The 27,568-nt window shown below is 48.0% G+C and overlaps 1 protein-coding gene across 3 annotated transcripts; it reads left to right on the top strand.

Moving 5' to 3' along the window:
• Positions 1 to 1,074: 1,074 nt before the first annotated feature.
• Positions 1,075 to 26,074, top strand: LOC139387627 (transmembrane protein 245-like). 3 transcript variants are annotated; one of them, XR_011629209.1, is made up of 17 exons: positions 1,075 to 1,821; positions 2,318 to 2,435; positions 2,586 to 2,801; positions 3,083 to 3,298; positions 3,456 to 3,625; positions 7,113 to 7,136; positions 10,574 to 10,678; positions 10,872 to 10,954; positions 20,785 to 20,875; positions 20,973 to 21,071; positions 21,470 to 21,607; positions 21,882 to 22,004; positions 22,122 to 22,267; positions 23,399 to 23,499; positions 23,730 to 23,904; positions 24,169 to 25,448; positions 25,582 to 26,074. XR_011629209.1 is itself a non-coding variant. In XM_071133992.1 (16 exons), the coding sequence occupies exons 1-16, from the start codon at positions 1,105 to 1,107 to the stop codon at positions 24,410 to 24,412; spliced, it is 2,766 nt and encodes a 921-aa protein (XP_070990093.1). In that variant the 5' UTR covers positions 1,075 to 1,104; the 3' UTR covers positions 24,413 to 26,051. The 3 variants fall into 3 exon arrangements, 1 of the variants encoding a protein (XP_070990093.1); XR_011629219.1 differs by lacking the exon at positions 7,113 to 7,136; XM_071133992.1 differs by having other exon boundaries at positions 24,169 to 26,051.
• The last annotated feature ends 1,494 nt before the right edge of the window (positions 26,075 to 27,568 follow it).

Raw genomic sequence — 27,568 nt, 5'->3', positions numbered from 1 at the left:
ACTTACTCATGAATGTGCACTGTTGAAACTACATCTCCACTCAGTGTTGCTGCTAGCACTTGCCGCTAAAATAAAGTGTTCAATCTGGGTTAATTCGGTCATCCCAGATGAGGAAAAACAAACTATTTGAAAGCATAGTACATGTAATGTACTAAGTACAATGTAATTACTAGTTGTTACACGGGATTTAGCTAGTTAAAATGAAGCGTATCTTGAGGGGTATTTAGTTGTAATTAATGTGTACTTATACAGTACACTACACATCCTGACAACCTGGCCCTCATTTTAAAGCTTCTGGAAGTTTCACTTCATTTCTGTACCTTACTGTGAAATGAAGTGAAACTTCCAGAAGCTTGAGGGCCAGGTTGTCAGGATGTGTACTGTATAAGTAAATACCCCTCAAGATACACTTCATTTTAACTAGCTAAATCCCGTGTAACAACTAGTAATTACATTGTACTTAGTACATTACATGTAGTATGCTTTGAAGTAGTGTATTTTTCCACATCTGCGATACCACCCATATTAGATCCCAGCCAGTGAGGTTGACTTTCTGATCTGTTCTTACCAGCTCAACCAAGTCAACCCAGATTGAACACTTTATTTTAGCGGCAAGTGCTAGCAACAACACTGAGTGGACATGTAGTTTCAACAGTGCACATTCATGAGTAAGTGATTAGAGGCTATTGAGCATCATCTCTACGACACCCAGCGCATCCACGAGGGACTATTGGTTGTTAAATACAATACTTGTTAAATAATAATACTTGTTACACATGTAATTACACTCTAATATGGGCACTTAAAATGAAGTTTTACCTATACCTGTTTTGTAATGATTGTAATGATAGGCTATGCAAATATGTGATTACTTTGCATATTTCCTTCGTGACAGCACGGACACCCTGAATTCGTGGTGATCCTCCTGACAAAGGTCTGTTTATTCACGTTTCTGTGTGTAGTTAAACTGGGCATTCCAAAGAGTAGGCTACTAGCAGCAAACTAAGCAGCGAGCACAGCTCTGTCTGGCACCAGCCAGCTACAATACCCATCATACCTTGCGACGGTCACGTCACCAGTACGTCTAGTGTTGTGTTGTTCCTCATGTGTGATAGCGGTATCAAAGATCCTGGAAACGAACGCTTCTTCTTCCGTCTGTGGTGGAATTGGGTGGGATCCGCAGGAGGAACGCAGACCGAGGCGGATTCATTGAAGATGGCAGACGAGGAGGACTCGGGGCCGGAGGCAGAGCCGGCTCCTTCCTCTCCCGCGGAAACCCCTAGTTCTGCCCGGCCTCACTACGTCTCGTTCTCCGAGAGCGTCCAGCCAGCGGTGGGCATGATGAGCCAGCTACTCAGCCAGCCTTCCTCCCTCAAATTCGACAAGAACATCAAACAGGCCTTCTACAACACAGGAGCGATGATTTTCGTGGCTATCTGTTGTGGAGCGGCTGTGCTAGTCTTCTTTATCCTGGAAGCCTTTCTGAGACCACTGCTCTGGGCCGTTCTCTGCGGGACCTTCCTACACCCATTTAAACACTCCCTAGCCCGGCTGGGACGCTCCTGGCTCAACGGCCTGCAGGACACCGGGACGCCGATACTCCTGGGGACGCTGCTGGTCCCGGTGTGGTGTTTCAACCACGGGGTGGATTTCCTGGGGGGTCTGGTGTTGGAGAGGCTCACGATGCTGCTGGTGATCGGGGCAGGCGCGCCACTCATTTACTTCTTTTACCTGTTCTGGAGCGTCATTGGCATGCAGGTGATCATCGGGCACGTGTGTGGCGTCATCGGGAGCGCGCTGGACTGCTTCCACTATGTGTGGGTGAGTGACAGGGACACTACTGACGCTGAGGGAGGAAGGTCCCCACAACAATAAGAAAGGTTTTTCCAATACTGTAGCCTACAACAGGATGGGCAGGGGATAAGACATGAATCAAGTACTCAGCTAACTACATTTTGATTTCTCTCTACTCCCTCATCATCGTCTCTGTCTCTCTCTCTCTGTCTGTCTCTCCCTCTCTATCTACTCCCTCATCATCTTCTCTCTCGCTCTCTTCCCTCCCTCATCTTCTCTCTGTCTCTCTCTCTCTACTCCCTCCATCATCTTCTCTCTATCTCTGTCCCCTCTCTCTCTCTCTACTCCCTCCCTCTCTCTCTCTGTCTCTCTCTCTCTACTCCCTCCATCATCTTCTCTCTCTCTGTCCCCTCTCTCTCTACTCCCTCCATCATCTTCTCTCTCTCTGCCCCCCCTCTCTTGCTCTTACCCCCCCCCCCCCCCCCCCCCCCCATCTTCTATCTTCCTGTCTTCCTCTCTCTAGGTGATGACAGTGGTGTTGGGGTATGTGCTGGCTGTAGCTTGCAAATGGAGCCCCGGTACAGAGAGATACCTGAGAACTATGTCTGTACCTGTCTGGACCATACTACTCTTCTACCTGGGTGAGGTACTTACAGGTGGGGGGGGGGGGGGGGGGGTAGTAGTACATTCTGATGTAGTTTCAAAAGGAGTCTACTGTTCATTAATCATCACATTGCCATACTCCCCTCCCACCATATACCTCCCCCTCTCCCCCATGCTTCTCTCTCTAGTGTCTCTGACTGGCTCGTGGAGAGTTCCTGTGTTTGTAATCATGGTCACGCTCCTCATCGTGGGCTCTCAAGAGAAACCACCTATCCCTGGAAACTCGGGTGAGCTGTCAGGACAGGTATTGTCGTTCGCTGCTAACACCATCTACATGGCCATCTCCTGCAGTAACCTCCACTTGGGCCCCGAGAGAGATACCAGCACCAGTAGTGTCTCCGCAGGTCAGATAACACACACACACACACACACACACACACACACACACACATAGGCATTGTACTGCAGTAACTAACCATCAGCCACAAAAAGCTCTCTAAGTCATAATTCTATATTAATTCAGTAGATGTTGAAGGTTTGGACTGATTTAACGACCACTTTCCATCACGTTTTCAATCCAAATATACTTCATTGTCTTGACTGTCACAGTCACAACGACTTAACACCTCATCTCTCCTCTCCTCACTCCTTCCTTTCCTCATCTCCCCCTCCTCTCTCTCTGTAGATGGGGTGGACTCTGTGGGCCCTGGCCCTTCCGGTCCCCCCTCTGTCTTCCCGTTCCCCCGTCAGGCCCGTCCTGAGCTGGGGGGTCTCTTCCAGAAGGAGAAGGGGTCCCAAAGAGCCAGTGATATCTACTTTGTCCTGCTGGCCTGGGCTTTTGTACTGGTCCAAGTCTGGCTCAATCTCTGGATGCTACAACTACTGCCTATCCCAGTGGCTGGTAATATCTGAAACACACGCACGCACGCACGCACGCACACGCACACACACACACACACACACACACACACACACACACACACACACACACACACACACACACAAAAATGCATAACAGTGTGTGTGTGTGTGTTTGTGTGTGTGTGTGTGTGTTGCAGTGTGGGTGTTGAAGAAGCTGGTGGTACATTTTGGTCTGAAGCGATTCGCTGAGAAGACTCTGTCGTCATGGTGGGTAGGACTGGAGAAGTTTGGCCGTGAGCGACAGGACGCCATCATGCCTGGACCAATCAAAGGACTCGTTCAGTTCCTGCTACGCGTTGACACCAAGGTAATGGCCCACCCCCCCGGCCAAGCCCATAAGACAAACAGCCACCCTGCCAACCCCCCTGAGACACACAGCCACCCTGCCAACCTCCTTGAGACACACAGCCACCCTGCCAACCTCCCTGAGACACACAGCCACCCTGCCAACCTCCCTGAGACACACAGCCACCCTGCCAACCCCCCTGAGACACACAGCCACCCTGCCAACCCCCCTGAGACACACAGCCACCCTGCCAACCCCCCTGTGACACACAGCCACCCTGCCAACCCCCCTGAGACACACAGCCACCCTGCCAACCCCCCTGAGACACACAGCCACCCTGCCAACCTCCTTGAGACACACAGCCACCCTGCCAACCTCCCTGAGACACACAGCCACCCTGCCAACCCCCCTGAGACACACAGCCACCCTGCCACCTCCCTGAGACACACAGCCACCCTGCCAACCCCCCTGAGACACACAGCCACCCTGCCAACCCCCCTGAGACACACAGCCACCCTGCCAACCCCCCTGAGACACACAGCCACCCTGCCAACCTCCTTGAGACACACAGCCACCCTGCCAACCTCCCTGAGACACACAGCCACCCTGCCACCTCCCTGAGACACACAGCCACCCTGCCACCTCCCTGAGACACACAGCCACCCTCTATTTTTATAAACCACTTCCTGATCTATCTCTGGTCACCGCTGGAGGGTGCTGATGCATACAACACTGTAGACAAGATACAACACAATTGTTATCCACAGTGATTCTGTGATTTTGATCGGCTAGCAGCAGGGTAGTGTCCTGTCTACCCTGGGGTAACGGTTCTGGACAGTTAAGGTAAGTGTTGAAGCTGGGTGAAGAGGCAGGAGCTGGTCTTCTCTGTGATATATGAATGAGTTAATATTACTACTGAATGATCACTCTACAGGTTGATATTACTACTGAATGATCTCCCTACAGGTTAATATTACTACTGAATGATCTCCCTACAAGTTAATATTACTACTGAATGATCTCCCTACAGGTTAATATTACTACTGAATGATCTCCCTACAGGTTAATAAACTACTGAATGATGTCACTACAGGTTAATATTACTACTGAATGATCTCCCTACAGGTTAATATTACTACTGAATGATCTCCCTACAGGTTAATAAACTACTGAATGATGTCACTACAGGTTAATATTACTACTGAAGGATCTCCCTACAGGTTAATAAACTACTGAATGATCTCCCTACAGGTTAATATTACTACTGAATGATCTCCCCACAGGTTAATATTACTACTGAATGATCTCCCTACAGGTTAATATTACTACTGAATGATCTTCCTACAGGTTAATATTACTACTGAATGATCACCCTACAGGTTAATATTACTACTGAATGATCTCCCTACAGGTTAATATTACTAGTGAATGATCTCCCTACAGGTGAATATTACTACTGAATGATCTCCCTACAGGTTATATTACTACTGAATGATCTCCCTACAGGTTAATATTACTACTGAATGATCTCCCTACAGGTTAATATTACTACTGAATGATCTCCCTACAGGTTAATATTACTACTGAATGATCTCCCTACACTGTAGGGAGATCATTCAGTAGTAATATTAACCTGTAGGGAGATCATTCAGTAGTAATATTAACCTGTAGGGAGATCATTCAGTAGTAATATTAACCTGTAGGGCCTACAGGTTAATATTACTACTGAATGATCTCCCTACAGGTTAATATTACTACTGAATGATCTTCCTACAGGTTAATATTACTACTGAATGATCACCCTACAGGTTAATATTACTACTGAATGATCTCCCTACAGGTTAATATTACTACTGAATGATCTCCCTACAGGTGAATATTACTACTGAATGATCTCCCTACAGGTTATATTACTACTGAATGATCTCCCTACAGGTTAATATTACTACTGAATGATCTCCCTACAGGTTAATATTACTACTGAATAATCTCCCTACAGGTTAATATTACTACTGAATGATCTCCCTACAGGTTAATATTACTACTGAATGATCTCCCTACAGGTTAATATTACTACTGAATGATCTCCCTACAGGTTAATAAACTACTGAATGATCTCCCTACAGGTTAATATTACTACTGAATGATCTCCCTACAGGTTAATATTACTACTGAATGATCTCCCTACAGGTTAATATTACTACTGAATGATCTCCTTATGGGTTAATATTACTACTGAATGATCTCCCTACAGGTTATATTACTACTGAATGATCTCCTTATGAGTTAATATTACTACTGAATGATCTCCCTACAGGTTAATAAACTACTGAATGATCTCCCTACATGTGAATATTACTACTGAATGATCTCCCTACAGGTTAATAAACTACTGAATGATCTCCCTACAGGTTATATTACTACTGAATGATCTCCCTACAGGTTAATAAACTACTGAATGATCTCCCTACAGGTTAATATTACTACTGAATGATCTCCCTACAGGTTAATAAACTACTGAATGATCTCCCTACAGGTTAATATTACTACTGAATGATCTCCCTACAGGTTAATATTACTACTGAATGATCGCTCTACAGGTTAATATTACTACTGAATGATCTCCCTACAGGTTAATATTACTACTGAATGATCTCCCTACAGGTTAATATTACTACTGAATGATCTCCCTACAGGTTAATATTACTGCTGAATGATCTCCCTACAGGTTAATATTACTACTGAATGATCTCCCTCCAGGTTAATATTACTACTGAATGATCTCCCTCCAGGTTAATATTACTACTGAATGATCTCCCTACAGGTTAATATTACTACTGAATGATCTCCCTACAGGTTAATATTACTACTGAATGATCTCCCTACAGGTTAATATTACTACTGAATGATCTCCCTACAGGTTAATATTACTGCTGAATGATCTCCCTACAGGTTAATATTACTGCTGAATGATCTCCCTACAGGTTAATATTACTACTGAATGATCTCCCTACAGGTTAATATTACTACTGAATGATCTCCCTACAGGTTAATATTACTACTGAATGATCTCCCTACAGGTTAATATTACTACTGAATGATGTCACTTAATTGTTTTACCTCTTGTCTCACCCCCCTAGTCTTACCCCCTTGTCTCACCCCCCTCCTCTCACCCCCTCGTCTAACCCCCCTCGTCTTCACCTCTACACCTCATTGAGGAAAGAAGAAAAAATATTGCACTCTCGCTCTCTTTTTGTCTGCACTGTTTTGTTGTTTTTTTGTATTCTGCTCAAGCACACGTTGACACATCTGGTATCCAATCAGAACGGCATTCACTCCCTGCATCCAATCAGAAATACCCTGCATCACTTCCTGTTTTCTAAAGCCCCCCTTTACTGCCTGTATCCAATCACAATCTGTGTTGTTTGTGCTTGGGAACCATGTGATGATTGCTTCACAGGTCTGTCAAATAATAATTTCCCCAATGTCTCTTTGTCTCCTCCTGAAGCTCTGGCATTGGCTTAACAAGCAGGTAATGTTCTGGAGGAGAGCTCTGCTGAGAGAGGGAGAGAGAGGGAGAGAGAGAGAGAGGGAGAGAGAGAGAGAGAGAGCATGAAAGTGTGTGTCTGAAATAATGTCAAAATGAGAATGAAAGAGAGAAGAAGAGGAAGCATGTGTATGAGTGTGAAATAGTCAGAGAACAAAAGAGAGAGAATGATAAAGGAAGGAAGAAAGAGAGTATGTGAAGCAGTGTGAGCGCCCTATAGTAGCTTGGAGTGACGCTGTAACCATCCCTCCATCCTGTCTCCGCCCCTCGCTGACCTCACTTCCTCCCTGCTTCCTGCTTCTGTTGTGGTGAAGCTACGGTGGGGCGAGCTCATTTATTGGCTCCTCAACCTTCCTTAGCTTCTCCTCTGTGATTTGATTGGCTGGTTGGCTTCTGAGCGTGTGTGAGGTGCATGGAGAGAAGAGACTGCTTTAGACCAAGCTGAGGGGAGTGCCGGGGGGGTTGGGTTGGGGGGGAAGGGCTGCCCCTACTATTACCAAGACAGGGTAGACGCCCCCTGCTATTCCCTAGTTCTGGAAATGAAGCACTGTACCATGGCATTAGAAGACTTCCTAAAGAAAGATCTGGGTGGTGTCCTGGGGGTTACATGGGTTTGGGAGGGGTGGGACTGAGCTGGTAATGGATTGGGTTGAATTGGAGTCTGATCCATATTGGACAGGTGGGGGACATCCATATACAGTGCCTTGCGAAAGTTTTCGGCCCCCTTGAACTTTGCAACCTTTTGCCACATTTCAGGCTTCAAACATAAAGATATAAAACTGTATTTTTTTGTGAAGAATCAACAACAAGTGGGACACAATCATGAAGTGGAACGACATTTATTGGATATTTCAAACTTTTTTAACAAATCAAAAACTGAAAAATTGGGCGTGCAAAATTATTCAGCCCCCTTAAGTTAATACTTTGTAGCGCCACCTTTTGCTGCGATTACAGCTGTAAGTCGCTTGGGGTATGTCTCTATCAGTTTTACACATCGAGAGACTGACATTTTTTCCCATTCCTCCTTGCAAAACAGCTCGAGCTCAGTGAGGTTGGATGGAGAGCATTTGTGAACAGCAGTTTTCAGTTCTTTCCACAGATTCTCGATTGGATTCAGGTCTGGACTTTGACTTGGCCATTCTAACACCTGGATATGTTTATTTTTGAACCATTCCATTGTAGATTTTGCTTTATGTTTTGGATTATTGTCTTGTTGGAAGACAAATCTCCGTCCCAGTCTCAGGTCTTTTGCAGACTCCATCAGCTTCCAGAATGGTCCTGTATTTGGCTCCATCCATCTTCCCATCAATTTTAACCATCTTCCCTGTCCCTGCTGAAGAAAAGCAGGCCCAAACCATGATGCTGCCACCACCATGTTTGACAGTGGGGATGGTGTGTTCAGCTGTGTTGCTTTTACGCCAAACATAACGTTTTGCATTGTTGCCAAAAAGTTCAATCTTGGTTTCATCTGACCAGAGCACCTTCTTCCACATGTTTGGTGTGCCTCCCAGGTGGCTTGTGGCAAACTTTAAACAACACTTTTTATGGATATCTTTAAGAAATGGCTTTCTTCTTGCCACTCTTCCATAAAGGCCAGATTTGTGCAATATACGACTGATTGTTGTCCTATGGACAGAGTCTCCCACCTCAGCTGCAGATCTCTGCAGTTCATCCAGAGTGATCATGGGCCTCTTGGCTGCATCTCTGATCAGTCTTCTCCTTGTATGAGCTGAAAGTTTAGAGGGACGGCCAGGTCTTGGTAGATTTGCAGTGGTCTGATACTCCTTCCATTTCAATATTATCGCTTGCACAGTGCTCCTTGGGATGTTTAAAGCTTGGGAAATCTTTTTGTATCCAAATCCGGCTTTAAACTTCTTCACAACAGTATCTCGGACCTGCCTGGTGTGTTCCTTGTTCTTCATGATGCTCTCTGCGCTTTTAACGGACCTCTGAGACTATCACAGTGCAGGTGCATTTATACTGAGACTTGATTACACACAGGTGGATTGTATTTATCATCATTAGTCATTTAGGTCAACATTGGATCATTCAGAGATCCTCACTGAACTTCTGGAGAGAGTTTGCTGCACTGAAAGTAAAGGGGCTGAATAATTTTGCACGCCCAATTTTTCAGTTTTTGATTTGTTAAAAAAGTTTGAAATATCCAATAAATGTCGTTCCACTTCATGATTGTGTCCCACTTGTTGTTGATTCTTCACAAAAAAATACAGTTTTATATCTTTATGATTGAAGCCTAAAATGTGGCAAAAGGTCGCAAAGTTCAAGGGGGCCGAATACTTTCGCAAGGCACTGTAAATGACTATTCTGTAGTGAAGGCGTTAGATTAGCATCTTTAAAGGTCGACTCAGCCTCAAGCAGCACGACTGATATTGAGATGAGTGAGATACAAGACTTCGCTTTCACACAGTCACACAGTATCCGTGCATGTTCACAGGTTCGCTTCACACTGATAGAGCGTGCTAGCTACGGGACCAAAACAGAGGAGATGTTGAGCCTCTCTCTCCAACGCTCTTAGTTGTTGTGGAAATTGACCAACTCGCTGGTTACTTTGTGCATCTACATCATATCGCTGAGTCTACCTTTAAAACAGCAGTTACATCAAACCAATTCTGATTCTGACTGGTCTTGAGCTGAGCTTTGCTGTAGTCTATATTTCTGTAGAGTCTATATTGTAGATTTTCTAGTTCTCTTAGCTTCTCATTCTGTTATGTGTTGACTTAGGATGTGTTTCAATACTCTGAGGTTGCCACCATATTGCTTCATGTGCTGTCAGGTCAGTGGCCATGTTGTGTAATACCACTGGGACACTGTCTTACTAACATCTCACCATCACCTCCAGCCTCCTGATGGTAACGTTCAGCATTCTTCCTCAGTGACCTCACACACTCCCAGGTCACTTAGGAAGGCGTCATAATGCTGTCATAAGGTATCATAGGGTTGTTATAAGGCAGGGGACATAGAGAAACCTAAATACTGGGAAGTGACTGTCCTTCTCTGTGGCCCTTAGAGGAACTGCCTCTTAAAAGTTACAATAAAGACGTGTAAAGAGATTGCAGACAGAGCACACGTCTCACACACAGCCCTGGGGTTTAACATGCGTGCACTCATGCATGGTGTGTGATAGAGTGTGTCTGTGTACACAGGCTGTTCTCAGGATCCAAGATGGCGGCGGTAGGGTTTAGTTCAGACACAGAATGTCTGCCTTGGTCTCTGGTTTCCCAGGGGAGAAGGACACAGGTTTCTCCATGTGTCCAGTCACATCTGCGACAACTCCTAATGGCAGATACTGACTTATGTCTCTCTTTCTCTCTGTCACCTTTCCCTTTCTTTTATATCGCTCTCTCTTTTCTCTCACTCTTTGTCTGTTCTCTCTCTCTCTCTCTCGCTCTCTCTCTCTGTAGATGGTCATATGGTTAGAGCGCTCCCTGGATAAACTCATCAGTATCTTCATCATCTTCCTGCTGGTGACAGGAACTCTGCTCATGGGTCTCCTGCTCACTGCTATGGTGCGGTACTGTGTGTTCCTCAGAGCTTACCATAGTTTGATTCCCTCCTCTTCCACTGTACATAGCTAATTGAGATATAGGCTATTTTCAGCATAACCTCACTCTCTCTCTCTCTCTCTCTCTCTCTCTCTCTCTCTCTCTCTCTCTCTCTCTCTCTCTCTCTCTCTCTCTCTCTCTCTCTCTCTCTCTGTAGGTTCATCATGAGAGTGTTCATATCATAGAGGTCACCAGTAACCTTATCAACGAGACTGTGTCCAGCCATCCAGAATGGGCCAAGTGAGACACACACACACACACACACACACACACACACACACACACACACACACACACACACACACACACACACACACCTTGTACACTTGGCTGTCCATCAATATTGATGATGACGTTACTCCCAATTGTCACAGAGGTGTGATTACTGTGTGGGGTTGTGGTTGTGCCAGTGGCTGTGCAGGCCAAAGCCAGACCTGCATGGTTTGCCACAGGAGGAGTGTGTTGCCCCTGCTGCTGGGGTTCGTGTTGGATTCTCCTCTGTGATTATGTCCTGGGGGTGTGTGACATCCAGGTGGAACACCAGGTATGTCGGTTGCTAGCCAGGTTCTCCAAATTAGACATTGCCAAGGTACAGTATGTGACCATTGATGTTGACCTTTGATGTGGAAGGTGAGCTCTTCTTGCTGGGTGGGTGAGGTGTTGACCATTGATGTGGAAGGTGAGCTCTTCTTGCTGGGTGGGTGAGGTGTTGACCATTGATGTGGAAGGTGAGCTCTTCTTGCTGGGAGGTGAGTTTTGATGAGGAAGGTGAGCTCTTCTTGCTGGGGGGTGAGTTGTTGATGTGGAAGGTGAGCACTTCTTGCTCGGGGGGTTAGTTGTTAACCATCGATGTGAAAAGTGAGCTCTTCTTGCTGGGGGGTCAGTTGTTGATGTGGAAGGTGAGCTCTTCTTGCTGGGGGGTGAGTTGTTGATGTGGAAGGTGAGCTCTTCTTGCTGGGGAGTGAGTTTTGATGTGGAAGGTGAGCTCTTCTTGCTGGGGGGGGTGAGTTTTGATGTGGAAGGTGAGCTCTTCTTGCTGGGGGGTGAGTTGTTGATGTGGAAGGTGAGCTCTTCTTGCTGGGGGGTGAGTTTTGATGTGGAAGGTGAGCTCTTCTTGCTGGGGGGGTGAGTTTTGATGTGGAAGGTGAGCTCTTCTTGCTGGGGGGTGAGTTTTGATGTGGAAGGTGAGCTCTTCTTGCTGGGGGGGTGAGTTGTTGATGTGGAAGGTGAGCTCTTCTTGCTGGGGGGGGTGAGTTTTGATGTGGAAGGCAGTGTTTTCCATCAAGCATCGGCAGTCAGCTAATCAGCCGGTTACAGACTCATTTTCAGCCAGCTACATTTTCCACTTCATATTAACTAGGCTACTTTCCTTCTTCTAGCGATCTATTTATAGGACAGGCGCTGGTCAGTCACAAAGTGCGTGATGACAGGGAAATTCAGCAGAGAGGAAGAGGCAAAGTGAGAGGTTTCACGCTCGCCAAAATCTGTCCAATGCGTTTCTATGTTCTTATTTTGGACCTAAGCTTGTCACCTGCCTTCCCATCTTTGGGACAACGACTCCCATTGTTTGGGCAGAGACATGAGCATCTCGTCATTATATACAGATCTTTGGTTGCAGTCAAATGATTTTACACTGAGGGAGAGAGCATGATGCCTGTGAATTTGCACCGCCCATGTAATGTGATGTGACGATGAGGTGAAATTTACGACTTTGCTGAATGATTATTTTCTGACACATTCATGTATTTTCTTTGGTGTGTTTCACATAGCCAGCCACGCGGAGTGGTGGTGCATAGTAGGCTATTTACTTAGGTAGCCACGCGGAGTGGTGGTGCATAGTAGGCTATTTACTTAGGTAGCCACGCGGAGTGGTGGTGCATAGTAGGCTATTTACTTAGGTAGCCACGCGGAGTGGTGGTGCATAGTAGGCTATTTACTTAGGTAGCCACGTGGAGTGGTGGCGCATAGTAGGCTATTTACTTAGGTAGCCACGCGGAGTGGTGGTGCATAGTAGGCTATTTACTTAGGTAGCCACGCGGAGTGGTGGTGCATAGTAGGCTATTTACTTAGGTAGCCACGCGGAGTGGTGGTGCATAGTAGGCTATTTACTTAGGTAGCCACGCGGAGTGGTGGTGCATAGTAGGCTATTTACTTAGGTAGCCACGCGGAGTGGTGGTGCATAGTAGGCTATTTACTTAGGTAGCCACGTGGAGTGGTGGCGCATAGTAGGCTATTTACTTAGGTAGCCACGCGGAGTGGTGGTGCATAGTAGGCTATTTACTTAGCCAGCCACGCGGAGTGGTGGCGCATAGTAGGCTATTTACTTAGGTAGCCACGCGGAGTGGTGGTGCATAGTAGGCTATTTACTTAGGTAGCCACGTGGAGTGGTGGCGCATAGTAGGCTATTTACTTAGGTAGCCACGCGGAGTGGTGGTGCATAGTAGGCTATTTACTTAGGTAGCCACGTGGAGTGGTGGCGCATAGTAGGCTATTTACTTAGGTAGCCACGCGGAGTGGTGGTGCATAGTAGGCTATTTACTTAGGTAGCCACGCGGAGTGGTGGTGCATAGTAGGCTATTTACTTAGCCAGCCACGCGGAGTGGTGGCGCATAGTAGGCTATTTACTTAGGTAGCCACGTGGAGTGGTGGTGCATAGTAGGCTATTTACTTAGGTAGCCACGCGGAGTGGTGGTGCATAGTAGGCTATTTACTTAGGTAGCCACGCGGAGTGGTGGCGCATAGTAGGCTATTTACTTAGGTAGCCACGCGGAGTGGTGGCGCATAGTAGGATATTTACTTAGGTAGCCACGCGGAGTGGTGGTGCATAGTAGGCTATTTACTTAGCCAGCCACGCGGAGTGGTGGCGCATAGTAGGCTATTTACTTAGGTAGCCACGTGGAGTGGTGGTGCATAGTAGGCTATTTACTTAGCCAGCCACGCGGAGTGGTGGCGCATAGTAGGCTATTTACTTAGGTAGCCACGCGGAGTGGTGGCGCATAGTAGGCTATTTACTTAGGTAGCCACGCGGAGTGGTGGTGCATAGTAGGCTATTTACTTAGGTAGCCACGCGGAGTGGTGGTGCATAGTAGGCTATTTACTTAGGTAGCCACGCGGAGTGGTGGTGCATAGTAGGATATTTACTTAGGTAGCCACGTGGAGTGGTGGTGCATAGTAGGCTATTTACTTAGGTAGCCACGCGGAGTGGTGGCGCATAGTAGGCTATTTACTTAGGTAGCCACGCGGAGTGGTGGTGCATAGTAGGCTATTTACTTAGGTAGCCACGCGGAGTGGTGGTGCATAGTAGGCTATTTACTTAGGTAGCCACGTGGAGTGGTGGTGCATAGTAGGCTATTTACTTAGGTAGCCACGTGGAGTGGTGGTGCATAGTAGGATATTTACTTAGGTAGCCACGTGGAGTGGTGGCGCATAGTAGGCTATTTACTTAGGTAGCCACGCGGAGTGGTGGTGCATAGTAGGCTATTTACTTAGGTAGCCACGCGGAGTGGTGGTGCATAGTAGGCTATTTACTTAGGTAGCCACGTGGAGTGGTGGTGCATAGTAGGCTATTTACTTAGGTAGCCACGTGGAGTGGTGGTGCATAGTAGGCTATTTACTTAGGTAGCCACGTGGAGTGGTGGCGCATAGTAGGCTATTTACTTAGGTAGCCACGCGGAGTGGTGGTGCATAGTAGGCTATTTACTTAGGTAGCCACGTGGAGTGGTGGTGCATAGTAGGCTATTTACTTAGGTAGCCACGCGGAGTGGTGGTGCATAGTAGGCTATTTACTTAGGTAGCCACGTGGAGTGGTGGTGCATAGTAGGCTATTTACTTAGGTAGCCACGCGGAGTGGTGGTGCATAGTAGGCTATTTACTTAGGTAGCCACGCGGAGTGGTGGTGCATAGTAGGCTATTTACTTAGGTAGCCACGCGGAGTGGTGGTGCATAGTAGGCTATTTACTTAGGTAGCCACGCGGAGTGGTGGTGCATAGTAGGCTATTTACTTAGGTAGCCACGCGGAGTGGTGGTGCATAGTAGGCTATTTACTTAGGTAGCCACGCGGAGTGGTGGCGCATAGTAGGCTATTTACTTAGGTAGCCACGCGGAGTGGTGGTGCATAGTAGGCTATTTACTTAGGTAGCCACGCGGAGTGGTGGCGCATAGTAGGCTATTTACTTAGGTAGCCACGCGGAGTGGTGGTGCATAGTAGGCTATTTACTTAGGTAGCCACGTGGAGTGGTGGCGCATAGTAGGCTATTTATTTAGGTAGCCACGCGGAGTGGTGGCGCATAGTAGGCTATTTACTTAGGTAGCCACGCGGAGTGGTGGCGCATAGTAGGATATTTACTTAGGTAGCCACGTGGAGTGGTGGCGCATAGTAGGCTATTTACTTAGGTAGCCACGCGGAGTGGTGGTGCATAGTAGGCTATTTACTTAGGTAGCCACGGGGAGTGGTGGCGCATAGTAGGCTATTTACTTAGGTAGCCACGCGGAGTGGTGGCGCATAGTAGGCTATTTACTTAGGTAGCCACGCGGAGTGGTGGCGCATAGTAGGATATTTACTTAGGTAGCCACGCGGAGTGGTGGTGCATAGTAGGCTATTTACTTAGGTAGCCACGCGGAGTGGTGGCGCATAGTAGGCTATTTACTTAGGTAGCCACGCGGAGTGGTGGTGCATAGTAGGCTATTTACTTAGGTAGCCACGCGGAGTGGTGGCGCATAGTAGGCTATTTACTTAGGTAGCCACGCGGAGTGGTGGTGCATAGTAGGCTATTTACTTAGGTAGCCACGCGGAGTGGTGGCGCATAGTAGGCTATTTACTTAGGTAGCCACGCGGAGTGGTGGTGCATAGTAGGCTATTTACTTAGGTAGCCACGTGGAGTGGTGGCGCATAGTAGGCTATTTACTTAGGTAGCCACGTGGAGTGGTGGCGCATAGTAGGCTATTTACTTAGGTAGCCACGCGGAGTGGTGGCGCATAGTAGGCTATTTACTTAGGTAGCCACGTGGAGTGGTGGTGCATAGTAGGCTATTTACTTAGGTAGCCACGTGGAGTGGTGGTGCATAGTAGGCTATTTACTTAGCAAGCCACGCGGAGTGGTGGCGCATAGTAGGATATTTACTTAGGTAGCCACGTGGAGTGGTGGTGCATAGTAGGCTATTTACTTAGGTAGCCACGTGGAGTGGTGGTGCATAGTAGGCTATTTACTTAGGTAGCCACGTGGAGTGGTGGTGCATAGTAGGCTATTTACTTAGCCAGCCACGCGGAGTGGTGGCGCATAGTAGGATATTTACTTAGGTAGCCACGCGGAGTGGTGGCGCATAGTAGGCTATTTACTTAGGTAGCCACGCGGAGTGGTGGCGCATAGTAGGATATTTACTTAGGTAGCCACGCGGAGTGGTGGCGCATAGTAGGCTATTTACTTAGCCAGCCACGCGGAGTGGTGGCGCATAGTAGGCTATTTACTTAGGTAGCCACGCGGAGTGGTGGTGCATAGTAGGCTATTTACTTAGCCAGCCACGTGGAGTGGTGGTGCATAGTAGGCTATTTACTTAGGTAGCCACGCGGAGTGGTGGCGCATAGTAGGCTATTTACTTAGGTAGCCACGCGGAGTGGTGGTGCATAGTAGGCTATTTACTTAGGTAGCCACGCAGAGTGGTGGTGCATAGTAGGCTATTTACTTAGGTAGCCACGCGGAGTGGTGGCGCATAGTAGGCTATTTACTTAGGTAGCCATGCGGAGTGGTGGTGCATAGTAGGCTATTTACTTAGGCAGCCACGCGGAGTGGTGGTGCATAGTAGGCTATTTACTTAGGTAGCCACGCGGAGTGGTGGCGAATAGTAGGCTATTTACTTAGGTAGCCACGCGGAGTGGTGGTGCATAGTAGGCTATTTACTTAGGTAGCCACGCGGAGTGGTGGTGCATAGTAGGCTATTTACTTAGCCAGCCACGCGGAGTGGCGGTGCATAGTAGGCTATTTACTTAGGTAGCCACGCGGAGTGGTGGCGCATAGTAGGCTATTTACTTAGGTAGCCACGCGGAGTGGTGGTGCATAGTAGGCTATTTACTTAGGTAGCCACGCGGAGTGGTGGCGCATAGTAGGCTATTTACTTAGGTAGCCACGCGGAGTGGTGGTGCATAGTAGGCTATTTACTTAGCCAGCTACGTGGAGTGGTGGTGCATAGTAGGCTATTTACTTAGGTAGCCACGCGGAGTGGTGGTGCATAGTAGGCTATTTACTTAGCCAGCTACGTGGAGTGGTGGTGCATAGTAGGCTATTTACTTAGGTAGCCACGCGGAGTGGTGGTGCATAGTAGGCTATTTACTTAGGTAGCCACGCGGAGTGGTGGTGCATAGTAGGCTATTTACTTAGGTAGCCACGCAGAGTGGTGGTGCATAGTAGGCTATTTACTTAGCCAGCTACGTGGAGTGGTGGTGCATAGTAGGCTATTTACTTAGGTAGCCACGCGGAGTGGTGGCGCATAGTAGGCTATTTACTTAGGTAGCCACGCGGAGTGGTGGCGCATAGTAGGCTATTTACTTAGGCAGCCGATAGTGGGCGCTAGATCTGCACGACTGTCTGATTGATTTGCATTCCCAGTAATACATACACTGGTTTCCCCCGTGGACTGGCTCGCACATAAAACTTCCTTCATTCAGGCTGAAAAGTTGTAATTTCCCTCCTTCACCATCTTTAATAGTCTTAATAAACCCCATTTTTTCCATCACTATTGGCTGAACGCGCTGTGCAACATCGCTGGCTACTTTTTCTATCTGGCAGGGTACTATGTACTTGTGGAAAACACTGGGAAAGGTGGGCTGTTCTTGCTGGGGGGTGAGTTGTTGACCAATGATGTGGAAAGTGAGCTCTTCTTGCTGGGGGGTGAGTTGTTGACCAATGATGTGGAAGGTGGGCTCTTCTTGATAGATGATGAGTTGTTGACCAATGATGTGGAAGGTGGGCTCTTCTTGATATATGGTGAGTTGTTGACCAATGATGTGTGTCTTGCTGAGACTGACGGAGTTGTAGACGGAGGAGACAGGCTCAGTGGATGCTACATGAATTCTGTGGGAGAGGACATATTGCTGTGTAAAGATGTGTTGAGTTGAGGTCTTGCTGGTGGCTTGGAGGCTGAATAGATTGTCATCCAGCCAGAACTGCTTTATTTACCCAACATTCATCTCTTCATGGTACAGACGGCTCAAAGACACTCAGCTCTGACAGAGCGGTGGAATGGGCCTGGGGGTTAACTAGGTGAGCAGTGGACTGGGCCTGGGGGTTAACTAGGTGAGCATTGGACTGGGCCTGGGGGTTAACTAGGTGAGCAGTGGACTGGGCCTGGGGGTTAACTAGGTGAGCAGTGGACTGGGCCTGGGGGTTAACTAGGTGAGCAGTGGAATGGGCCTGGGGGTTAACTAGGTGAGCAGTGGATTGGGCATGGGGGTTAACTAGGTGAGCAGTGGACTGGGCCTGGGGGTTAACTAGGTGAGCAGTGGACTGGGCCTGGGTGTTAACTAGGTGAGCAGTGGACTGGGCCTGGGGGTTAACTAGGTGAGCAGTGGACTGGGCCTGGGGGTTAACTAGGTGAGCAGTGGACTGGGCCTGGGTGTTAACTAGGTGAGCAGTGGACTGGGCCTGGGGGTTAACTAGGTGAACAGTGGACTGGGCCTGGGGGTTAACACGGTGAGCAGTGGACTGGGCCTGGGGGTTAACTAGGTGAGCAGTGGACTGGGCCTGGGGGTTAACACGGTGAGCAGTGGACTGGGCCTCTCATAGACATCACACCACCCTGTGGTGATAACCCCCTGGCTCCTCATAGACATCACACCACCCTGTGCTGATAACCCCCTGGCTCCTCATAGACATCACACCACCCTGTGGTGATAACCCCCTGGCTCCTCATAGACATCACACCACCCTGTGGTGATAACCCCCTGGCTCCTCATAGACATCACACCACCCTGTGGTGATAACCCCCTGTTCCTCATAGACATCACACCACCCTGTGGTGATAACCCCCTGGGCCTCATAGACATCACACCACCCTGTGGTGATAACCCCCTGGGCCTCATAGACATCACACCACCCTGTGGTGATAACCCCCTGGCTCCTCATAGACATCACACCACCCTGTGGTGATAACCCCCTGGCTCCTCATAGACATCACACCACCCTGTGGTGATAACCCCCTGGCTCCTCGTAGACATCACACCACCCTGTGGTGATAACCCCCTGGCTCCTCGTAGACATCACACCACCCTGTGGTGATAACCCCCTGGCTCCTCATAGACATCACACCACCCTGTGGTGATAACCCCCTGGCTCCTCATAGACATCACACCACCCTGTGGTGATAACCCCCTGGCTCCTCATAGACATCACACCACCCTGTGGTGATAACCCCCTGGCTCCTCATAGACATCACACCACCCTGTGGTGATAACCCCCTGCCCCTCATAGACATCACACCACCCTGTGGTGATAACCCCCTGGGCCTCATAGACATCACACCACCCTGTGGTGATAACCCCCTGGCTCCTCATAGACATCACACCACCCTGTGGTGATAACCCCCTGGCTCCTCATAGACATCACACCACCCTGTGGTGATAACCCCCTGGCTCCTCGTAGACATCACACCACCCTGTGGTGATAACCCCCTGGCTCCTCGTAGACATCACACCACCCTGTGGTGATAACCCCCTGGCTCCTCGTAGACATCACACCACCCTGTGGTGATAACCCCCTGGCTCCTCGTAGACATCACACCACCCTGTGGTGATAACCCCCTGGCTCCTCGTAGACATCACACCACCCTGTGGTGATAACCCCCTGGCTCCTCATAGACATCACACCACCCTGTGGTGATAACCCCCTGGCTCCTCATAGACATCACACCACCCTGTGGTGATAACCCCCTGGCTCCTCATAGACATCACACCACCCTGTGGTGATAACCCCCTGGCTCCTCATAGACATCACACCACCCTGTGGTGATAACCCCCTGGCTCCTCATAGACATCACACCACCCTGTGGTGATAACCCCCTGGCTCCTCATAGACATCACACCACCCTGTGGTGATAACCCCCTGCCCCTCATAGACATCACACCACCCTGTGGTGATAACCCCCTGGCTCCTCATAGACATCACACCACCCTGTGGTGATAACCCCCTGGCTCCTCATAGACATCACACCACCCTGTGGTGATAACCCCCTGGCTCCTCATAGACATCACACCACCCTGTGGTGATAACCCCCTGGCTCCTCATAGACATCACACCACCCTGTGGTGATAACCCCCTGGCTCCTCATAGACATCACACCACCCTGTGGTGATAACCCCCTGGCTCCTCATAGACATCACACCACCCTGTGGTGATAACCCCCTGGCTCCTCATAGACATCACACCACCCTGTGGTGATAACCCCCTGGCTCCTCATAGACATCACACCACCCTGTGGTGATAACCCCCTGCCCCTCATAGACATCACACCACCCTGTGGTGATAACCCCCTGGCTCCTCATAGACATCACACCACCCTGTGGTGATAACCCCCTGGCTCCTCATAGACATCACACCACCCTGTGGTGATAACCCCCTGGCTCCTCATAGACATCACACCACCCTGTGGTGATAACCCCCTGGCTCCTCATAGACATCACACCACCCTGTGGTGATAACCCCCTGGCTCCTCATAGACATCACACCACCCTGTGGTGATAACCCCCTGCCCCTCATAGACATCACACCACCCTGTGGTGATAACCCCCTGGCTCCTCATAGACATCACACCACCCTGTGGTGATAACCCCCTGGCTCCTCATAGACATCACACCACCCTGTGGTGATAACCCCCTGGCTCCTCATAGACATCACACCACCCTGTGGTGATAACCCCCTGCCCCTCATAGACATCACACCACCCTGTGGTGATAACCCCCTGGCTCCTCATAGACATCACACCACCCTATGGTGATAACCCCCTGGCTCCTCATAGACATCACTCAACAGCTGAACAGGGTGCTTTATTGGTAAATCAGTCCCTGACTCTTTCTCTCTCCTCCAGTTGGCTCCCTGAGGCACAGGTCATCCAGAAAGCTATGAACTCAGCTGCCACTAACGTCTACCAGCACGGTCGAGAATGGATAACATTCAAGGTAAGAGAGACAACAGGAGAGAGATGGAAAGAGAGGGAGGGGGGTGGAGACACACTGGTAAAATCACTGATTGTGTGTGTGTGTGGTGTGTGTGTAGCTCCATAAGATGCTTGGTGAAAAGGGGAACCACACAGCTGTCATAGAGAAGCAGGTTCTGGAACTGTGGGACAGACTGTACCACTCCTGGTTTGTCAAGGTAACGCAGGGGGGTGGCCTGGTCCATCAGACCATAGTATAGGGGGGTTCACATGGTCACATCTTCATGTTTGGGTTGAGAATATATAGACTGAAACACTGATTACCCCTTATAAACACAGACCAGAACTACACTATACATTCATGCATGTCTCACTCTTCCAACACCGTCTGCGTGTGTGTGTGTGTGTGTGTGTGTGTGTGTTTGCGTGTCTGTGTGCTTACGTGTATGTCTGTGTGTGTGTGTGTCTGTGTGCTTATGTGTATGTCTGTGTGTGTGTCTGTGTGTTTACGTGTATGTCTGTGTGTGTCTGTGTGTGTGTGTCTGTGTGCTTACGTGTATGTTTGTGTGTGTGTCTGTGTGCTTACGTGTATGTCTGTATGGTGTTTCTGTCTCAGAATGTAACCCATACAGGAGGGCGTAACCGTAGTGGTGGTCAGAAGCTTGTCCAGAGACAGAACAGCTGGCTGGGAGAGATCTTAGACTGGCAGGACATCGCCTCCTTCGCTCAGGAGAACATAGAAACACTGCTCTCTGTGAGTACACGTGTGTGTGTGTGTGTGTGTGTAACGTGTGTGTGTGCGTGTGTGTGTGTGTGTGTGTGTGTGTAACGTGTGTGTGTGCGTGTGTGTGTGTGTGTGTAACGTGTGTATCCTCTGTTATAGATAGTGGAGTCTCTGTGAGTACACGTGTTTGTGTAACGTGTGTGTAACGTGTGTGTGTGTGTGTGTGTGTAAAGTGTGTGTGTGTGTGTGTGTGTGTAACGTGTGTGTGTGTGTGTGTGTATAACGTGTGTATCCTCTGCTATAGATAGTGGAGTCTCTGTGGGTGGTGATGAGTCGGAACGTTGGGCTGCTGATCTCCACAACGACCACACTCCTCACTGTCCTCTTCCACAGCGGCACAGCTCTACTCAACTTCGCCCTAAGCCTGGTAACACACACACACACATAGCTCTCTCTGTGTGCCTCCTCCTTCATAGCTTAATATTTACACTGTTGAGTGTGTGTCCGTGTGTGTGTGTGTTCTTTTGTGTGTGTGTGTGTGTAGGTGATATTCCTGACCACGTTGTTCTACCTGCTGAGTTCCAGTGGAGAGTACTACGAGCCTGTCAAATGGGTGATCAGCCTCACTCCTCTGTCCCAGCCCGGACCATCCTCTAACATCATAGGACAGTCTGTAGAGGAGGCCATCAGGTACACACACACACACAGCACACACATAAACACACACACACACACTCTGTCTTGTACAGCTAACCTTGTGTGGACACACAATTCAGTCCCATTCTAAATCCTATTTTCCCTAACCCGTACACTTACCCTAACCCATACACTTACACTAACCCATACACTTACACTAACCGGAACTGTAACCCTCAAAGTAAACCAAAAACCTAACCTGAACGCTAAACCTAACCCTAGCTCCTAAACCTAACCCTAGCTCTTAAACCTAACCCTAGCTCCTAAACCTAACCCTAGCTCTTAAACCTAACCCTAGCTCCTAACCCTAGCTCCTAAACCTAACCCTAGCTCTTAAACCTAACCCTAGCTCCTAAACCTAACCCTAGCTCTTAAACCTAACCCTAGCTCCTAAACCTAACCCTAGCTCCAAAACCTAACCCTAGCTATTAAACCTAACCCTATCTCTTAAACCTAAACCTAACCCTAACTCCTAAACCTAGCCCTAGCTCCTAAACCTAACCCTAGCTCCAAAACCTAACCCTAGCTATTAAACCTAACCCTATCTCTTAAACCTAAACCTAACCCTAACTCCTAAACCTAGCCCTAGCTCTTAAACCTAACCCTAGCTCTTAAACCTAACCTTATCTCTTAAACCTAAACCTAACCCTAGCTCCTAAACCTATCCCTAGCACCTAAACCTAACCCTAGCTCTTAAACCTAACCCTAGCTCCTAAACCTAACCCTAGCTCTTGCTCCTAACCCTAGCTCTTAAACATAACCCTAGCTCCTAAACCTAACCCTAGCTCTTGCTCCTAACCCTAGCTCCTAAACCTAACCCTAGCTCTTAAACCTAAACCTAGCTCCTAACCCTAGCTCCTAAACCTAACCCTAGCTCTTAAACCTAACCCTAGCTCCTAACCCTAGCTCCTAAACCTAACCCTAGCTCCTAAACCTAACCCTAGCTCCTAACCCTAGCTCCTAAACCTAACCCTAGCTCCTTAACCTAACCCTAGCTCCTAACCCTAGCTCCTAAACCTAACCCTAGCTCCTAAACCTAACCCTAGCTATTTAAACACGTCCACACACACACTGCACACATTTTACATGTTAAAACATATGTTTGTTTAATTGTGTGTGTTTTAGAGGGGTGTTTGATGCCTCTCTGAAGATGGCAGGGTTCTATGGTCTCTACACCTGGCTGACACACACCATCTTCGGCATCCACATCGTCTTCATCCCCTCTGGTGAGTGTGTTCAAAACTGACTGATCAAATAGAACATCTTAACTTGCTGATGTTTGACTGACTAGACTGGAGACGAGGAAAACCCTCCTTGTGTCCAAACTATTAGATGAATAACTTGTATAACAGGACTGTTCTATTCTGTTCTATTATAACAGGACTGTTCTATTCCAGTCTTCTGTCTTACTATTGTCAAACATGTTCCATGTGTCCTCTTCCCTCGCCCCCTTCAGCCCTGGCAGCTATCCTGGGTGCAGTGCCATTCCTGGGGACGTACTGGGCCGCGCTGCCTGCTGTGTGTGACCTGTGGCTGGCCCAGGGAGAGGGGGTCAAAGCCTTGCTACTGCTACTCTTCCATCTGCTGCCCACCTACTTCGTAGACACAGCCATCTACTCCGATATATCAGGGTACGAGTGTGTGTGTGTGTGTGTATGTGTGTGTGTGTGTGTGTGTGTGTGTGTGTGACACAGCCATCTACTCTGATATATCAGGGTACGAGTGTGTGTGTGTGTGTGTGTGTGTGTGTGTGTGTGTGTGTGTGTGTGAGAGAGAGAGAGTGTGTACGTGTTTGTGCGTATTCACTGTTTATGAGATCAGTGTGTAAGAGAGAGAAATCTAATCTGTTATGATATTAAAGTAAGTGTGTGTTGATATCTGTCCCCCCCCCACAGTGGTGGCCACCCGTATCTGACTGGTCTAGCAGTGGCAGGAGGAGCATACTATCTGGGTCTGGAGGGGGCGATCATCGGTCCTATCCTGCTCTGTATCCTGGTGGTAGCCTCCAACATCTACAGTGCCATGCTGATGAGCCCCAACTTTGCCCAGCCCACCCCTGTACAGTCTAGCTGGCCACAACACCCTGCCAGGTCCTTCATGGACACCACTCCCTCGGTGCTGAAGAGGGTGAGCGAGTGAGAGGTGGAGTGTCTCCTGGTTTCTCATTGGCTGGGTGCCTGTCCCTTGGCTTCTTATAGACTGATTACCTGGGAGTAGCACCCTTTCCTCCCTTGTGCTCCTCCCGAGCTCTACGGGATCTCCCAGGCGGAGTGGCAGGGTGTGAGGGGAGGTTACCCACGAAGCCATCAGCCTGATGAAGCTACTTTTCAGACCATGGAGTCGAGACCCTCCCCTCCCCCAACACATATGAGACCATAGAACAGATTTACATTACAAATCAAATAAATGGTCCACAATATGTATACTGGGCACACCATATTTAATACTGAATGTTTAATCATCTCGCTGAATGCAGTGCCTCTTTCAGTGTTGCAATAAGGGATGGGACATGTGGATTGTAGAACATGGGTCTGTTCTATCCATTCTATGTACACATATAAGACCCCCCAGTACCATATCTACAGACCTGCCTAAGGTGGGATGTATCTTACCCCCCCCCTCTCCCCCAATGCTTTCTGCCCCCTCTACCTGGCACTTTTGTGAAGGTTAAAGTTCAGAATGGGTCACACGCTGTACGCTGCAACGGAGCAATGGAGCACTGAGTCAATGAACTAACCCTGGAGAGCTACTGGATGGGCAGGGTTTAGTTCCAGCCCAGCATTAACACATCTGATTCCAGTAATGAAGGATTTAATAAGGGAACTAAAGCCTGTACACACTGGTGCCCTCCAGATGCCACCAATATTAACACTTAGCGCTTTTGGTTTTTATCATCTTTACTGTTATCATTAATATAATACTGTTTTATTATCTCTATGGTTACGTGTTGTATGATGCATTGTCATGCTTGGGAGTTCTGTTGACGTGGCAATGAGCACTGTATGCAGGCACTTCCTGTGCTGAGAGGTAGAACTTCCTGTGTTGATGTTTTTACATTTAAAAACAGATTAGTTTTCAGCTCAAGTTTATGTTTTGCTCTCTAACACGCACGCGCACACACACACACACACACACACACACACACACACACACACACACACACACACACACACAGGTTGATGTCAGTGCTGCTGTAAGGTGAATGTAATCTAAAGGGCTGTAGTTGTTACATGTCACGGTAATAAGGTAGTGGGTCCTGGCCTGTACTAACTACATCCTATTATAAATCTATCACATACATACCCCAGATTACACACACACACACACACACACACACACACACACACAGGTTGATGTCAGTGCTGCTGTAAGGTGAATGTAATCTAAAGGGCTGTAGTTGTTACATGTCACGGTAATAAGGTAGTGGGTCCTGGCCTGTACTAACTACATCCTATTATAAATCTATCACATATATACCCCAGATTACACACACACATTCACTCCACATTTATGGGAGAAGGATGAACTTTCACATTATAAATGTAACTGTTTACACCAAGTGAACGATGTACAGGTATGTATTCTGAGTACTCTGTATGTGAAGCACGACATCATCTTATGTGGCCAAAGCGTTAGCTGTCTGAGGTTGGGAGGACTGGTTATTTATCCTGAGACGGTTGGAGTCCTACTGTTGGCTCACTTCCCTCACCTCACACTGACGTCACCTGACCCTGGAACATACCGTTGCTGTGTTTTCTACTGGAAATGCACTGAGACAATAAACATGACTGTTTGAACTAAGATGGTGTCCTCCTGGTGTTGCTCAACAATAACAACTTCATTTTCAGACTGATCATCACATAAAAAAAAAAAATCCCCCTCAATGATCAATCATTAACCAAACTGATTTGAGCATTACAGGCTAACACTTGATATTACAGGCTAACACTTGATATTGAAGTCATTGTCTAAACAAGTTACAGAGCACGACAGAGAGGGGATGGGGACATGTTCCCACTCTGCAGAGTACACTGGAACTTATCCCTAGAGAGAGAAATCGTTCAATAAAAACATGAATCAATGCACTATTTAGTTTTCTAATAAGGCTACTCACACCACACATTAACCTGTTGGATAACACATTTCAAAGGGCAGAAAGACAAACAGATGTACAAACCACATGAATAAAATAACAATGACAAATTACTAAACATTTATATTTTTCCTGCAGCATTTCTTAAGCCTATTTACACTAAAAACACAGAGAGAGAAAATGACTCCCACTGATTTAGAGTCCTGAAGTCAGGTTGTGTCCATGTTCCAACAAGTCCTTGTCCACTTTCAGATTGTGCCCACTTTGTCAGATATGCATCTACACATGGTATTAAAATGTGTCTCTCATCCGTCCACTGTGTCGGCATAGTGACCAGATTTCCTCGTCCCTTCTTGTATGCAAATGATTTTGAAATGGTCTCTTGTATTCTACTATTTGACAGTAAGTTGAGAACCCGACTGAGTTCATTAGGTTTAGTTTTTTTAGGGTTGATCCGAGGGCCTTCAAAAGGGGGCCTGATTTAGAGGGTGGGATGATGATGATATAAATGGTTTTAGTGTCCAGATACATCTACACTTGTAAAGATATTCAGACACAGTGGGTGCCTGTCTGCCTCCGGAGGTGGGAAGGAAGATCTGATCACAATCAGGTAATGTGTTTTTTGATTGTCTACACCTGTCTAAAAATGTAGGCACAATCAGAATGTGGACAAGATCAGGACAAAGCTATGTTATAGCTCCAGGTATAAACAGGACTAGAACATGTGTGCTGGAGCAGGAGGTGACTTGCCTGAGGACTCAGAACTGTCTTACTCTGCACAGGGTAATAGCTGAGTCAAGGCCATAGCACCACATAACGTGGCTCAGTGAAGGTGGCGTGGAATGTGTGCAGGTGGGTCAGTGTGTCAGAGGAAACACTGTAGAAGGACAGGGTACCACCTTGCCAATCCAGGTACACTCCTACTCTGCGGGAGCTGGAGGATGGTTAAAGGATGGGGGTGATCTTTATGTTATGAAAGGCATCATAGGACTTGTCATTGCAGTACAAATTCCAGGACTTTTTATCGTAGCCAATCACACAGTCATTATTCCCTCCTTTCCTAACAAGTCTTCTATATGTCAGCCCTACATAAGCCCCATAACCCTCCCACTCTGCCTCCCAGTAGCAGCGCCCAGAAAGAGGCTCTCTACACAGCATCGGAGACCACTGGTTTAACCTCTCTGGGTGCTCAGGATAGTCAG

Source organism: Oncorhynchus clarkii, chromosome 3, assembly GCF_045791955.1.
Source record: "Oncorhynchus clarkii lewisi isolate Uvic-CL-2024 chromosome 3, UVic_Ocla_1.0, whole genome shotgun sequence".
In the NCBI taxonomy this organism is placed as follows: domain Eukaryota; kingdom Metazoa; phylum Chordata; class Actinopteri; order Salmoniformes; family Salmonidae; genus Oncorhynchus; species Oncorhynchus clarkii.
This window is presented reverse-complemented; position numbering and strand designations above follow the sequence as displayed.